The sequence below is a fragment of the Centruroides sculpturatus genome, unplaced genomic scaffold (genome assembly GCF_000671375.1).
Source record: "Centruroides sculpturatus isolate CEXI.00-Female unplaced genomic scaffold, Cexi_2.0 scaffold523, whole genome shotgun sequence".
Taxonomy (NCBI): domain Eukaryota; kingdom Metazoa; phylum Arthropoda; class Arachnida; order Scorpiones; family Buthidae; genus Centruroides; species Centruroides sculpturatus.
In genome coordinates, this window is record NW_019384774.1 from 510,665 (window position 1) to 528,508 (window position 17,844).

A 17,844-nucleotide genomic window follows, 5' to 3' on the forward strand; every position below is an offset into this window, starting at 1 on the left:
GATAGCACTATCGTAGGCGCGATGCAAGTATAGATTAGGATATTCAAATTTTTACAAGATGATATTATTTATTGTGAAATTTTGCCGCCCCTGCCGCCCCCACTACGGTACGCCACTGAATTTCCACACTTGTTCAGGAATCAGTTTTTACGGAATTTATTTTAATACAGTAGAACCCATCCAGCCGATTGCAGAGAGGGAGTTTACGTTAAGCGACGTTACAGTGGCTAGAAAATATAGTGTCGAAATCGAGCTTATTGTCTGCCCCTATAATGAAGGTTGCCGCAAGAGGCGCTGCTGTCAATCGTTGTGCTACACTGGCTGTATCATCCTATGTTTATATTGGTTTTAAGTGGGATTTTTAAGCATAGTAAATGTGCTGTAGCCAAGTAAAAGAATTTAGATCGATAATAAAATTATATAGTATTACTTTATTAACATTTATGAAGGAATTCATTTTATTAAAGCTAATTAAGATTCTTATTAAATCAAATAGCCTACACTGTATTGTCTATTTTTACATTACAGCTGTTGAGTGCTGTACAAACAAGTATTATTTAGAGTACAAGAGTAATCTACTCTTGTTATTACCTTATTAACAACAAGGTTTATTCATATTTACTAAAAAAATACAGAATTTATCATATTTTTAATAATAAAATGTAAGTTTTATATGGCTTTGTGAACCTCTTCCACTGTGAGAGCCTAAAATAGAATTTATTACGCAAATGCCATCAGTTACATAATACTGTATACTGTTCACAGTATTATGTGACATAGTATAAAGCAATATTAAAATTACAATTAAATTCTACACAGTATATAAAATATAAAGGCAGAATGTTACTTTATTGTCCCAATATAAAATTACAAAATTAAGTATGTACAAAAAAAAGATTATTATTCTACTGCCAAGTACCCATGCATATACACTTTATATTTGAAAAATCTCTCTTAAAAAATTACAGATTAATATGCATGTAGATTTCTCACCCTTTTCGACAAAAATAAAAGAATTAAAAATTACAGTAGAGTAATATCTATAAATTAGAAATACACGAGTCAGTAAAGTTTCTGTTCAGCCATTTCCTAAGGATTTATTCACTTTACAAGCACAAATTTAATCGCTTTCGATGTTCTTGTAAGTAAGGATATCACGTAGCCAAAGCGAAAGTAGCACTACGATTGACATCAGCGCCACCTTGTCTGTGACGTCACTAACCTCGATGTATGGACCGAACGGTTATAATGGAGGAATATAAGCGCTTTCGACACTATATTTTCTAGCCACTGTAGCGACGTTTAACAGCCTAACAGCGTGTAGACGCGGCTGGCTGAACCGCGGTTTAAAATGCGTTGCAAAGACAACGCTCGTCTATTTCTTAACGCCGTCTAAACGAACCGCGACAAAACGTTGGCTATTACTTTCTTCGCTGTTACTTCCCCCTCTCAGGAGTCGTTTAACCAATCAGGTCATTCGTTTATAACATCAGAAAAATGACGATGAACAACGTGTTGAAATCATGCTGGAATTTTTCCGAAGAAGTGTCCTCTCAGAAATAATATAAAAACTATCCTGCAATTGAGGAGAAAGTTACAATCGTATTCTGGGGATGTAAAAAAACCGCATGTGAGATGATACAGAATGAATTTTTGTCGTCGTTTCCTTGTAGATCTGCTCGCAGCAAGACCTTATTATAAACGTCTCTATCATTTTACAAGAAACTTTTTAAATTTATTTAATGGTAGTTTGATAGACCTGCATACAGGACAGACGTGAACTCCGATAAGATCACCGGCTACCTTCTGGAAGCTTCCGGTGGCATAAAATCGTAATGCCATCAACAACTGTTGTTCAGTGGTTAGTGGCAATCCTCTTCCATCTAGATGATTTAAATTCATCTTCCGAATAGATTTCTAAAGGATTACTCCGATCTCGTTTACCCTTTCTCTCTTCGTAATTGTCGACATGAATAATTTTCTTGATTCGTCCCGTTTACAATATTCATTATAACATAAACTTAAATTGCAACCAATAAACGAATATGGCGACTTCTACTCAAGTAAAACGGTATGTACATCTGCTATAGAGGGAGTCTAGAATGTAGGTTAAATAACTTGCTTCTAATCGCTGTCTAAACTGTGATAAGCGAGAAACGCCGTCTCTGCAATTAAATTTTTTTGAACCGCGATGTAGATAATCTCTAAATCGTCGTTGGCGTCTAAACGTTGTCTCTGCAGTCGGCTGATTGAGCTCGACCAGGTCTACAATCGGTCCGCCGGGTGGTAAGGAACATATCCGGATGGACAATCCCTAAAAAGTTCTTGGGGTTTTTTGATCCCAGGTTTCCAGAACGGTAGACTGCCAGCTCAATTGCTTGGCCATCCCGCCGAGGCTAAATTTAAGTTAATAAACTACATTTCTTAAACTGTAATTCATAAAAGAATGTTTAAAACGCAGTGGCGTAGCGTAGTGGGGGCGGCAGGGGCGGTCCGCCCCGGGCGGCACTTTTTAGGGCGCGGCAAAATTTCACAATAAATAATAATAATATCTTGTAAAAATTTGAACCATTTCATTTCATATCTTCGTCACACCTACGATTCGTACCGATTGAAATGAGCACGAGGAATAGTGTTACCATCCGGACAGTCCGGGAATCAACTCACCGTCCGGATGAACTATTAATTTTACCCGGAGATACCGTGCAGAACCTATCGACCTTATTTATTTATTCATTTTTTTTTTTTTTTTGCTTGTACGATTTATTCGTATTCATATACACCTCCAATATCCAATAGAGCTGTCATCTATGTTACTTACGTTACTCCTACCCGAGTCTCCCTAGTCGCTAACTGTATCTGATTTAGAACCAACATGCACTGCACATTATTCTTCGCATTGCAAAATGACATACGCATGCGTCAAGAACTTCTGTTCGAACAAACCTCACTTGCCGTCCGGGTCAGCGATTTTAAAAAGGTGGCAACAATAGCACGGAATTTTTCATTACTTATTCTGTGACTAAAGTGAATTTTAGTCTTTTAAATTGAGATACCTAAATAAGGGGACGGCGAAATTTTCCATTGCCCCGGGCGGCTGACACCCACGCTACGCCACTGTTAAAACGTTAATAAAAATGAAATTTGACATGTATTATAAAATTATCATTTAACTTCAATAACTACAAGGTACAAAAATAATTTAAAATTAACTACAATAATACATATTTTTTTATCTTAACAATCACACTACACCTAACACACTTTTTCAGCACAAATTTAATTAAAACAAACGTTTTAGACCCCGTTCAGAGGTCTGCGTCAGGTTAAAAACGTATTAAAATACAAATTAAAGAAAATAACTCATTTCTAATGATAGTTTGTCATTCAATCCTACTGATGTTTAGATCAAACATCCAGCACTCAAACACGAACAGTAACAAAAAAAAAACTTTATTAGAAAAGTCAGAACAGTCACCGACATCCTCGGGCAACACCCGGACAATCCAACGAACTTTCGTGATCTTGGCAAATGTTGCCAGACAGTGTTCAGGATCTCTGGCGCTGGCGGCCACAATAGAAATATAACTGCTATTTTTAAATTTACAAAATTCGAAAAAACAAACAATTTAAGTATTTTAAAAATTCGAGAAACAAATAATTTGCGTATTTTTAAAATGAAAAAATTAAAATAAATAAAAAATAAAATAATTAGGCATGTGACTACTTAACAAAAATTTTAAGTGGAGCCTATGTCGTTCTCTTGCCTCATCGGTTTATCAACTGGAGACTGCCATGCTTTGGATAACGTTTCTTTCTCCTTGAAATTAATGCATTCACTATTTCTAGATGCTTGGAATATTTCAAAAAGTTCTATTCATCGTAAATTGTTGATGTCAAACACCTTTTTTAATAATTTAGTCTGATCCCAACATACTGACACTCCCGGCTCACTCGCAAACTGGGCAAGTACTGTAATCTGATGAATTTGAAAAATAATAAATGCCGTTATTTAGTGCAGAAGTTGCAAGCCAAGTTTAAGATCACATCAAATAAGCACATGTTTCGAGTTTAAATTTCCAATTTTTGTTTAAAAACTGCAGCCTTCTATTGTAAGATCTTAAGAATGATGATTACAGTAGACTAAGTGAAAAGAAGATACGACTTGTTCCTCTGGGAATGTAATTAATTGTATTTATTTGAATTATTATTGAAAGTAATTTTCAGTTTGAAAGAAGTAATATTTTTACTTTTTTTAAAAACTTTCCGTCCTGTGGGCACTAAGAAGGCCTCCGTTAGCAAGCTCATTATGGGTTCGGTCAGGCCCACAATGGAGCGATCGGATGGTGAGGGACTGGGCTCGACATATTCAGACAGACCACTCCCCCGAAAAATTCCTGGGGATTTTTCCACCCGTCCGAATTCGATCCTAGATCCCCAGAGCGGTAGGATGCCACCTTGACCGTTCGGCCATCTGCCGTGGTATACTAGTAGTGAGTATGTAAAATAGACGAGATTACTTTCAAAAAATCCATAAACTTCGTATTATTTCATACATTATAATCCTTTATAATACTAATTTGATGAAAACAAAATTAAATAAGAATAAGTACAGTACTGTAAAATCAAATTTAATCAAATTATTTCTTATTTTAAATTTAACACAGATATTTTAAATAAATATAACGGTATAGACATATATAGACTTTATGTCTTTATCATGTATTAAATACGTTTATTAAAGACTAGCAGATGAGCCCGGCGTTGCTCGGGCGAAAAGTAACGATAGCGAAGATTAATATTATTAGATTATAGCCGATCTTACCCGTTTTCATCGGGTGCAATAATTAGGTTCACCCTTTTTCGAGATCAATTTGAGAATTTTTAGATGGGTTTAAAAATATGTTCGATTTCTTGCAAAAAATCACATTTAAAATAGTACAGTAAAATCCGAGTTCAGGAGAAGCCTCTCCCTCTCCCCCCCGCCGGAAAGAATTTCGAAAAATCTCTTCTTAGTGTACATTCTCGTGACGTACCCTAACTGTGTACCAAATTTCAACTTTCAACTCCTAACCGTTTGGACTCTGCGATTATTATTATAATTATTATCAACCCATCTCGATTATATTATAAGATTTTTACTGTTAAAATTGAAAATAAACCATTTACACGTATTTTTTAAAACTGCCCTGTAAACACTAACAGGGCCATTTTTAGCGAGCTCATATGGGTTTGGCCAGACCCATAATGGGGTGGCCGGGTGGTGAGGGATGAGGTTCGGGCGTTTATTTCATTCGTATTAGCAGCTAATATAAGTTTGTTAATGTATCTTAATGTAAGTTGTATAATATAAATGTTACAATAAAAACTTATTTTAATTAGACTGTAGATTGCGTGGAAAAAAAGATCACCCAGACTTACTGCACATACCGTACATAAACATAAAAAGTGTATTTCAAAAAGTAAAAGTATTTTTGTTTTTGTTATATTTTATTTTTTACTTTTAATTAAGAAAGCATATGTCTATGATAAGAATGATAATATAAAAGTTTAACTAAATTGATTTTGTCCATATATAAAGTTAAAAGATATTGCATTTCCATAAATTCTTTAATGTATATAAATAAATATCATTGAAAAAATTTAATATTTTGAATTGGTTAGTTATTGTAGTGTCATTCAACTCTTGACATCAATTGAATCCAACCGGTTATCATAACGACATAAAAACTCGCTTTTCTTATACAATAATCACATCTATTTCAACTAAGTTCTGCAAATATACATAAAAATTGTTATTTATAAAGATAACAGGAATTTTATTTTTACATCACATTTAATTTAGGAAAATCAGATAATCATTCTTAAAAATATGACATTTTTTAAAATTAAAAAATTGGCTTAGGGTGCCAATAGAAAATCAATACTAGATATTTAATTACTAGAAATTTAAATCAGAAACTCAATAATTTATAATTATTAATAATATATTTTTAATAATATTTAATTACGTGTAATTAAAATTAAAATTTATACATCTTTAAAATAATTTGAAATTTTAAAGCATTAGTTAGAAATTTATTTTGAAAATCAAATAGTGTCGCTTCGATCGTTTATCAGCTGGGACTGTTTACAAACAGCGAAAGGTCGATTATTAGGTCAAGGTAAACGAACGACGTTTTCGCGATTTGAAAGAGAATTCATTTGAAAACTACGAAATAAATAAAATTTCTGACGTTATTTGACATTCTTAAATTCAAATCATTGCAAGGAACAAGTAAGTTTTTGATTTAAATTAAGATATTTTGATGTAAACATTTGAGAGGGAAAAAGTTGCTTGCAAACAAAGGAGCACTTTTTGTTTCAAAATACGAAGTAATTATATTTTGATGGCGAAGATATTTAATTAGATTCTTAGATAATTGTTAATAGCAATTAAGGTGATCGTTAAGATAACATAATCGTGCAAAAATAAAATAAATTAACCGTTAAAACTGTAAAAAATTATATTTTCGTATATTATAATTTGGAGATAAAGTATGAATATGATATAAACATATGGTTTACTTTAAATAATAATTTTAAATATTTAAATATTCATAAGGTTAGTAACAGTACGTGAAAATTCTGTTATATAAATGCATTGATGAGCATATAAATAATGCAACTGTTACTTTTCCTTTGGTTAAAATTACTGTTTACATTTTTTTTTTTTTTAAATAACTTTTCTTATTAGTGAACCTATAACTAACTGATTTACTTATTAAATGGATATTTGATATTAGATTTCTTATTATATTTTATTCTATTTATGATATATTTTATATTAAATTAAAATTATTCAGATATTAGGATTGTAAATATATATAAATTTTTAGTATTAAAACCACACTGTTTATTATAATGCTGTTGATACATTTTGTTATTTTCCATTTATAAACCCAGTTATCGGTTTAATATTAATAATGTTACTTATTTAATCTTGTTGATTATTATATCTTTTTACTTGATTAATTTGGAACAGATAAGAATAACTGTATATAGTATATACATATATATATATATATATATTGTATGAAATATAATTTTTCTGATAATTAAATTGTAATTTTTTGTAGAAATCAAAGGATGGTGAGATATTAAAATTCTTATATCAAATTATTTCATCTCTTTACTAGAAGTATGTTAAATTTAAATTTTGAATTAAAAAATATTTTTTTAAAATAAAATAACTGATTAATTAAAAGAATAATGAGTAATTTATTATTTAATTGAGAAAATTATATGCAAAATTTAATTTTTTCAACATCAATTTGTCATCATACTTTAATTTTTAAATTAACTTAAATTTTTTCTTAACAAAAAAAAAATTATTTAGGTAGTGAGTGTAATTAAATATTATGAAGATATAATAAATTTAGAAGTAAATTATTTTGAATTTTTAAAACAAAAAAATAAATGATAATACTCTTTTGTTTTAAGAGTTTATTTTTATTAAGACTTGATTATGTATATGTATTAATTTACTAGTAAGTATAAATAACATCTTTCATATTTGTATACACATATATTTGGTGTTTGTTTATATTGAAGTAGAATTATCTAATTTATCATTTGTGTTTTTAAACAAGATAAATTTCAAAAATACAAATGTTAAATATCAATAGTACCTAATAGTGCATTCATTTATGCTATTTATATACTGTATCTGAAACCTGTGTGTAAAATTTTAAAATTGATTGAAGAGAATTCCATTTTATTCATTTAATGTCAAGTATTGAAAGGCTTTATTTTAGAAAAAATGAGCCTAAAGTATATTGACATTATTTCTTGTTTATAAAATGTATTCTTGACATATAGGCCTATTATGTAATTGTTAAGAAGACAAAATGAAAATGAAGTAATTGAATATTCAATGTATATTGTGTAAGAAGGAAAATCTGAAAATGAAACTTGTAAACATTCCTTTAGTTTCAGCAAAATTATAGCAATTGTTTGAAGTGATTTTTACTGGTAATGCACACTTTAGAACAGATGTAATGCAAGTCTTTTGAGCATTATTTCACTTTCTCAACAATTACATAATTTACATCACACACATGTTTTATGTTAACAGAATATGATATCACCAAACTTCTGCTTCATTCTTTACACAACAAAATTTATGTAGTAATTTGTTATTTATGGTAAATACTTAAATTGATACTTTTTGTAATTCTTATGATTTAGAAATAGGTTTGAAGTCAATCTATAAATGATGTTTTAATATTTACATGTTTTAAATATTTATATAATTTTATTTTACAATCTTTTTAAAATTGTAAAATAAAAAAAACACTGCTTAAATCTGTATTTATGAATTGAGATTTACTTTACTTATTTTTTCATTATAAGTACTCTGTAAAAAAATTGAATATTAAAACATTAAACAATAAATAAAGAGAAAATCATGATTTTAGCAAAAACAATTAGAGATAAGAACAAAATAATTTCAAGCATTCTAATATTTTTCTGGTTAGTGTTGTTAGAATGGTATTGGATTTAGAATGCACCTTGATGTAGTCAGTATAAGTAATATAAGAAAATTTTATTGACCATGGAAAAAACTGTAAAATAAGATAAATAAGATAAAGAATAAGAACTTTAACTTAAATGTTTACAATTTAATTTATTTGTGAAAAGAAATATTAGAATATTAAGTAATAAAAGCAATAATTGTATAAGTTTAGCTTAAAAGAAAATATTCTTTCTGCGTGTCTGGGAGGCTTTTTAAAAGGTATTCCATGTCCGGGATGAGCTAAAGAGCAGTGAGAAATTAAAAGAAAATAATACTTTTAATATTCAGCATAAAATTTACAAAAGAACAAACATTTTCTACTATCTTAATAGCAGTCATCAGATTTGTAAAGATACTATTTTTTATTGTGATGATATCTTTCTGTATTTGATTGAACCTGATGATGGATAATTAAATTATCCATAAACAATTGTTCTTGTGTAAATTTTTTAAAGTATAGCGTAAGTTAAAAAGTTTTTAAATAATAAGTAATAATGTGATTTTTTTTATTTTTAAAACTTTTTAATGTATACTAAATATGTGAAACATCCTACAAATATCAAAACAAAAATGCAAACTGAGAAACAATTTATTTCATTGACATACTTTAATAGAAAGAAATATTACAACAATATAAATAATATTGCTAAGTATTGAGATTAAAGAGAAAATATTGTAATCTTTCATAATTTTTAATCATAGTATATAATAATAATTAGAATATATTAAAATTCTATTTTGATAATTTAGATTTGTGAGAATACCTGTCCAAAAATTACATCTTAATTGCATTAATTTATTTTAATTTTAAAAATAACATTTTATATAAACTAAAGTTTACTCTTAAATAAACTTTATTTTTTTTATGTCAATAAGTAATGCTTAGTTGGCAAAAAAGTATTTGTTTGATTTGATTTGATTTGAGATTTTCTGTCTTCCCTTTATTTTTATTTTGAGTTGATTTAATTAATTCCCTTATTGGCTTAGATCAAGTTTATTTCTTACACAAATTTAAAAAGATGGAATATGTTTCTATTTTATATTTAAATAGTTTAATGAGGTTATTTAAAACTTCTAAATCAAATACTGGTACACTTAACATTTATCACTTACAATCTTAGCTAACTTTCCAAAATAAACTTACTTAAGTTTAAGTAATTTCAAATACTCAAGATAAAGCATAATGAAAAAAATTATATTTTTTTTGTTTAATATATTTTTGATTTTGATATTTGTTTCTTTAAAGTTTTTTTAAAATTGATCAGTGATTCTATTGAATAATTAAAATTAAATGTTCTTAAACTTATAAATATTTTAATATTTAATATCAAGAAATATCTAATATGAAAATTTTTAGGACCAAAATTGTTTTAAAATATTATATGAAAATTTTATTTAAATTTAAATAATATAGCATTTAGTAGATTTTAAATAAATACAATTACATGCTAAATTATGAAACATGGTGTTTGTATTTTTGTTTTTTCTTGTCATTTTTGCAATATTGTTATGTAGTCTTTCTAAAAAGTTGTTTAAGCAATGGAATAAGATATTTAAAAAATAATTGAAATAAGAATATTTATATATATATATTTGTTATATTAGTTAAATATTTTTATACCCAAAACACAAAAACTGTTTTTCTGTAGTTTACATCTTTATAATCCTAATGCTTTCTGGGTTTTCAGGGACAACCAACACAAAAATAGTATAACATCAAAACAAAAAATCACACTTCAAGAATTTCAGTTGGAAAACAAAAGAACCATCTGTCTGTTTAACACAAATTTAACACAAACACTTTTTCTCTCCTAAATTTATATTTTTACATATAATTTCTATACAGAGTTGATAAATTAATTATTATTGTAAATTATAGAAGAAAACAGGAAAAAACCTTGAAGAATTATAAGCAGAAATATGAACTATGGTATTTATGAGTATAACTTAGAAATAATTAATGAAAATGCCTAAATTGGAAAAATTACTTCTGAAGAGAATAATAACAATGAAAGAGAGATTTTTAATCAGGAGTATAATTTATAAGGAGATAATTTCTTGCTTATCAGACCATTATTATTTACAGTTTTTATGATATAAAATAAAATAATATGGAAACTCAAATCTAAGAAATATTATGTAAGAACTACCATATATCATTAAGACCAAATTGTTAGTGCAAAGAATTTACTGAATTTTATCAAAGGGGATGATTAAAAGTCAAAATTTCTATTTAGAAGACAGATCCCAAAAAATTATAGAGAAGATAGAGGGTTTCTTAGAGTGGTTACAGTGCAAAAAATGTTAATAAGGAAGTTTGAAAAAGAAGTAGACTCTTCAATATCTAAAAATACTACAGTATTCATAAAAAAATCAAAACTATTCCTAATTATACAAAAATAGTTATAGAATATTGCTTTTAATTTTGAAGAATTAACAGACAAAGTTAACTTGGCAAAAGGAAATGTGGTTATCAGAGAGAGAAAGACAAATGATCATCAGATTATCTGTTGTATTTAAATAATGAAAAATATAGAATTTGGATGTGTATGAAAATTGAGTGGTTTAATGGCATGATTTAAAAAATAAATTATAGTATTCTTCAGCAAGCAACAAAATAGAGGCTCAGTTATAGAATGGAGTGCCTTTTAATATATTAGACTATTATATTAAAATGTCCCATTAAAGTGTCCCATTCTAAAGATACAATTTTGAAGTATGATAACTTTGCTTAAAATATTTAACTATTACAGTTTTAGCTTTCATCAATGAGAAACAGACATCTCAAGATTATTAACAGATATTAATACTTCATTACTATTTTATTATACATGTGATGTTTTCTACTTTATTTAAATATGTATTGAATTTAACAAAAAATCATTTTTATAATATATTTATTTATTGCTTTACATATAATAAACACATTATTTCATGAATCATAGTAATATAAAATGTCCACAAAACCTTTGTATCTCCAGTTGTAAAGTTTTTTAATTAGTGACTAACATTTACAATCTTAAACAGATCTGTGGACATTTTTTTATTACATTAAACCCAGTTCATTTGTATTGACATAGAAATATAAATCGTAGTATTTATCAAATAATATTTTGCATTAAGATGTTAATGATTAAACTGTAAAAAAAACTCTACTATCAAGTTAGAATGTATTAGTTTCATCTTTGAAATTATAAAAAAGTAATTGGATCTTATCAAATCATACAAACTGAGTGAAAGTGATAAATTGGCAGACTATTTTTATTTAAATAATATCTTACAGTAACATTTTTTTAAAAGATAAAATAACAGAAAAACTGCATTACAATTTTTCCTATAAGCTTATGATACGGCCAGAATAAAAACTTAACTTTTTTTAACTTCATTAGGAATTCATGTGATGAATTTTATGCCATAAATTTTAGTTAGAATTCATTGCTTGATTTTTGTTAAAGCAGTTTAAAATAAATGAATTTTTATTCTCATTGCATTATAATCTAGACATGACAAACTTAATTAGCATTTTCATTATAATTTTTTATAGAAGACTTTGTTGGTTCATTTAAGAAATATTTAATCATTTTTTATTAAATAGAAAGATATAGAAACTTACAAACATAAAACTAATTTTAATAACTGTATTTTAGATATTTATTTATTTTTTATCACATTATCAACAAAATTATATAAATTACAAAAGGAAATTTACTCTAAAATAAAAATTCCTTAATTTTTTTTATGATCAACTAAATGTACTAGTCACCACATTTTTTAATAATTATTTAAGTATTTTTTCCTTCAAATAAGTTAACTTAATATTTTAACACTTCTTTAATCAGTTAAAGTTTATATTATATTTATGAAATTTAGCATTTATTTCATTGATTTTTGAATATGTAAAATTTATGACTTAATTTAAAAACATAATTGACTGTCTGCAGTCCTAAAAATATCATCATTATATTGCAGTAAGTAAATAATGTTTTTTTATTATACTTATTAGATTACTAAAATTTATAGGTATCATTTATATAGTAAGTAAACAAAGCAACATACCACATAAGTTATAATTCAAATAATGCAATATATTTTAATTTAAGAATAGATGAAATATCAGTTACTTCATCATTTTATATTTGAAAGCTGTGTATAATTAATATTTTGAATATTACTTCATTGAAATATGGAGATATTTTTTGAGGATGAAGAAATAATATACAAAAAAACATTTTAGAATAATAAATATGTTATTTAAATAGTTAATTTAATTAAATATAAATTAGTTAATTTGAATTAATAATGGTTTGTAAGAAAAAGAATTTTCTGTTATAATGAAATTTCTTTCATAGCAAAAACAATTATTGAATAGGTTTTAGTACACTATAAAATATCTTAAAATGTAAGTTTATATTTTGAATTGTTGTCTGAAGAAGCAACAATAAATTTCTGAAAGCATAAAGATTTTATATTGTTCTATATATTTTACATCAATTATTGTTTAAATAAGAAATGAAAAACTTTATATTTACTAAATAAAAATAACAAGTTACACTTTAAAAAATAATTCTTTGTATCTAACCATTACAAATTTTTGGCAGAGAACCAAAACAGTAAGCAAGTTATTTTCAATGAGTTGAAAACATTCTGAAAATGATTGAAATTTACAATAGAGAGTTGTTTATTATATAATATTTTTTTCTATAAGAAAGAAGTAAATATATTTTTTATTTTTTATAATAGCTGAATATGAAATTATTTGTGCATCTTTACTTTATGAAATATAACAATAATTTACTGAATAAAAATTTTATTGCAATTGTTGTTTTAATAGAAAGTACTTATCACTTTAATTTTTATAAAGCAGACTTAGAATAAATTGTGTGTTTTAAAACAAAATATTGGATTAATGTAGCAATCAAGAAATTTTATACTTTACAAATGACTGATAAATGCAAGCATTTATTTAAAACTATGAATAATATATCACTTCATCAATGTTTTTAGATTTGATGTGAGTAAGTTCTAAATTAGCCTTTACATTAGTAATTGAACATAAAGATTGATTTATAATAATGATAACAAAACTTGTCACTGTAATGATATGAAATTAAACGAATGAGAATGCTTAGTCTTGAATGCCAAAAACTTTAATATATAAAATTATGACAGAACAATAACAGGTGTATGAGACCCTTAGATGTCTGGCTACATGCACATTACATTGAAGGAATCAGCATATGTTTATCCATCTGGCAGGATTAGATAATCCTATATGAAATGTTTCCAGTCAATTATATGATTATCATACAACTGCACATTTAATAAAATAGAATGATGTAAAATATAATTAAAATAATAATTACTTGTTTAGAATTCATGTTCTAAACAAGTAATTATTGACTTAAAATTAAATTTAATAAATGTAAAATATTTTTTAAAATAAAAGGAACAAGAGTTTGAACTGATATTTAAATATTAATAATCAGTTTTAGTTTCAGCACTAAGTACAGTAGTTACCTCACTGTACATGACAACCAACCTAAATTTGTTTGTAGATTTGATTACGATTTTTATTTTTTACATTATGAAACCAAATTTCAGGCTGATTAGTTAATTAATATTTAAAATATCTAGTAAGGATATAGAAAAAAAAGATCAGCAAAAGCAAAAAGTGAGCAGTTAGATCTAGCATAACATATTTAACTTATCCAGTAGGATTTACACAGTATAGATAAATTAAGTAGAAATCTTTTATAAAGTGAACATTGGTTCAATTAATTTGAGAATATATGCAATGTATTTGAGAGAATACACCTACAAATGCCGTAAATGTATATTTTAAGCAAATACACCTACAATTGCTGGCAGTTGTAGGTGTATTTGCTTAAAATATCAGGTTTCGATTGATGTGTATATTTTGTATTTGAGAGAACCATATTCTTTTAATTTTGAAGTTTTTAAAACTACAAAATTAAAGCATTAAAATTAAAATTCCCTGTATCCTTGAGCTAAAATTTTTGGTATTTTATTGTCATTATCTTCCAAGTACATTTGTTCTTCTTAAAGCATGTTTCTGCTTAACAATGGCATCAGGTAGAAAGTTGTTCATGACACATAGTTAGGACTGTTTTGTGCAACATGGAGATGCATGAACAGAAATTGTACAATACTGACACTGCTTTTGATTTTGTGTTGAATACTTATTGAAATAAAAAATCATTCTGTACACATGATTCAATGATCAAAAATACCTATCTATATTGTGTTATATTTCATTCCAGTTTCTTAAAAAATATTCCAGAGTAACAATAAAATACAATTCCTTTAGAATTAATACCTGAAAAAGCCACAATAATTAGCAAAAATACTGAGGGTATCTGATAGATACATTATGTGCACTCACATTAAATTTCCTATTGCATTCACTCCAGTGTTAAAAGAAGATAAAATATTTTAAAATGGATTTACTCAAGTAGATTTTTCTCTGAATAAAGCATTTTCATTAAATTATATAAACGTTTATTTAAAATCAGATATATTGGACAATGCAAGAACAAACTATTTTTTAAGCTTACATTCAAAATTTTAAATAAAACATTATTCAATAGCCAAATGTCAAAAAAGTTGCCAACATCCTGCATTCGGGCACATTTTTTTATGCTCGAGAAGTGCTTTACAGCAAACACTCTGAAACCCATTTCTAAATGGCCAACGCTGCTCGTGACGTCATTTTGCTACACTCTCACTGCATAAATAAACACGGCCTTCTCTATAGGGTTGCCAACTCTCCATGACTTGCCAGGAAACTCCTGGAATTTGGCAAAAATTTTAAAAATTTCATACTTCTAAATTGAGTCTTATTTTATCTATATTTACTCAATATAATGACCACCTTTTGGGTTATATATTAAAACAGATTAAAGAATAGGTAACAGTGTTTTGATATTGCTGAGAGTAAAGAGAGTCAAATCCTCAATTTTTTTTTTACTTTTGGTAAGGAAAACTCCCAGAATCAACTCTTTGAAAATTGGCAATTTTTTGAAATTTACTGAAGAATTTGTTTTTAGTGAACTTAGTCATAATATATTTGCAGAATTTTCAATTGAAAGTAGACAGTAATTTGCTGCTTATTAGAACTGACTAATCATTTCTAGTAGTTATATATTTTTGGTTTAACTTACAAAATTTTCAATTTAATACCTTATTTATTAATTTTATATCATAATCAAAATGTTCTTTGTATCATGAAGAAATGAAATAAAATCAATTATAGCATTTTATAATATTTAAACTTAAGAAGTACAATGATTTTATCTAAAAAGATGGTTATGAAAAGAGACATTCAAAGTTTGAAATGTTTATATTTAGAATATTTATAAATTGAATGTATTAAAGATTGATTATATTTAAGTTTTGTTTCTATCTTAAAATTTTTATTAGAATTAATTTCTAATTTATTAATTTTAAAATGTCACTTATGTTCATTATAGCCAATAGAGCCATGCCGTGCTGCTCCTTCACGGATGCTCTATATGCAAAGTATGGAGAAGAAATGGAGGATAAAGGATGCAATCCATGTGAAATATTTGTAGTTGGTAGTGCACCAGGTCGTTCAAGTCCAAGTGGGAGGCTAATTATACCTCGTGCATTAACATTGAATTGTTGTGGAATAGAAAATGCTGGCTCACAAAGGACAATTGAGGAACTCTGTCATGATGTTGAAGAATTAGATTTAGCTCAGAATCAACTTAATGATTTAAAAGAAGTATGTTACTTAATTATTTATAGACATATAAATCTAAACATAAATTATATTATTAATATATATTGAATAAAAGTAGCTTATACACATTATAAAAGTATGGTTTTTTTAATTAATTGTGATGATATAATCAAAGTTGTTACAAAATGTTTATTTGAATGAAAATATAAGTATAGAAATTATATTTTTAATATTGCTAATGTTTGTAATCTGTGTTTACTACTAGAATTTAAGTTATAAAAACATATACTGGAACATTTTCATGTTTTTCTAAGCACTGAAATATTTTTAACAAGAAATCACTTATTTCCAAATAAATTAAAATCAAGAACTGAATATTTCACTTGTTTGTAAGGTTGATTAAGTTAATAAAATCACTATATAGTAAGATGATATATTATCTTATAGCATGAAGAATCATGAAGGATCTGGATTTAAATTTTCATCCAGTTTGTATGGATGCATAAATCATCTGTTATCCATTTTGGCCAATCCAATTTCCAATTTAGCCTGCCTATAATGGCAAAATTGAAACCATTGTATAATCTGAAGCTCTGAATATATGAGTATTTGAACCTTTTCCATAAACTTTGGTGGCAAGTATTATTTGAACTGACTAATAATAGTCACAGTTTATAATTGACCATTATTTTTACCATAGAACATATTTAGATTGTAATTTGAAGTATAATATCAAGAGATTGTGGCATAACAGCCTACCTCTAGCCAAATTACCTTACATCTGATCATTAAAGCCTTAATATAGTCTGATAAATAATCTGGCAGATTGTTTGGCAACACTGATTTGAAGTTTAGTTGAGAATTTAAGAAAGTTTACAATTTTAAGGCATTTAATGTGAGATTAACTTGATCACATATTCTCATAAATCTAATTACAATACTTACATATGACTACCAGATTAAATTGGGCTAATTTTCTGCAATTATTTTTAATTAATTTCTAAATAATTATTTAGAAATCAATTGATTAATTAATTAGTTGTTTGGCTTATTACTAATATATTGGGTTTTAAGATGTTTGTATATCTAGTTACTTACTTATTTCTAAATCACCAAGTTTAACTAAGAAAATGTATATAAGATGTTGAAATTAAATAATTGTCACACTAAAATGTTCAAATATTTATTAAAGTAATGATAACCTTAATTTTCTCTTCTAAATAAACATCTTCAAATGTATATAGTAGAATCTGTTTGTTGTAATCACTGGAACTTGCCTATACTGATTATAACCAACTAATAATAATATACGGGACAATATTTAATGGAAATTCTAGTTTTATAGATTCATGGCATTAAAAGGACATGTTAAAATGATTAATTAATTATAGTTATTTTTAATTCATAGTAATTTATCCATTAGGTAGTTGAACTAATAAATACCAACATTCTGAATAAAGCATTTAAATAAAATATTTTTAAACTATAGTACTTTGTACAATTATTAACATTTAACTGACTGACACTAATAACATTTATACAAAAAAAAAAAAAAAACTGGATG

The 17,844-nt window shown here is 26.5% G+C and overlaps 1 protein-coding gene across 4 annotated transcripts in view; it reads left to right on the forward strand.

Annotated features, from left to right (window-relative positions):
* Positions 1-6,114: 6,114 nt before the first annotated feature.
* LOC111629055 (tubulin-specific chaperone cofactor E-like protein) overlaps positions 6,115-17,844 on the forward strand; it is an 18,686-nt gene continuing 6,956 nt past the window's right edge. For 3 of the 4 annotated variants that reach the window (XM_023372923.1, XM_023372925.1, XM_023372926.1), the window contains exons 1-2: positions 6,115-6,277; positions 16,048-16,322. In XM_023372923.1, the coding sequence (XP_023228691.1) occupies positions 16,059-16,322 (264 nt within the window). In that variant the 5' untranslated portion in view covers positions 6,115-6,277; positions 16,048-16,058. Of the gene's footprint in view, positions 6,278-6,302; positions 6,376-16,047; positions 16,323-17,844 lie in introns of those variants that run through there. The other variant, XM_023372924.1, reaches the window with a different exon arrangement.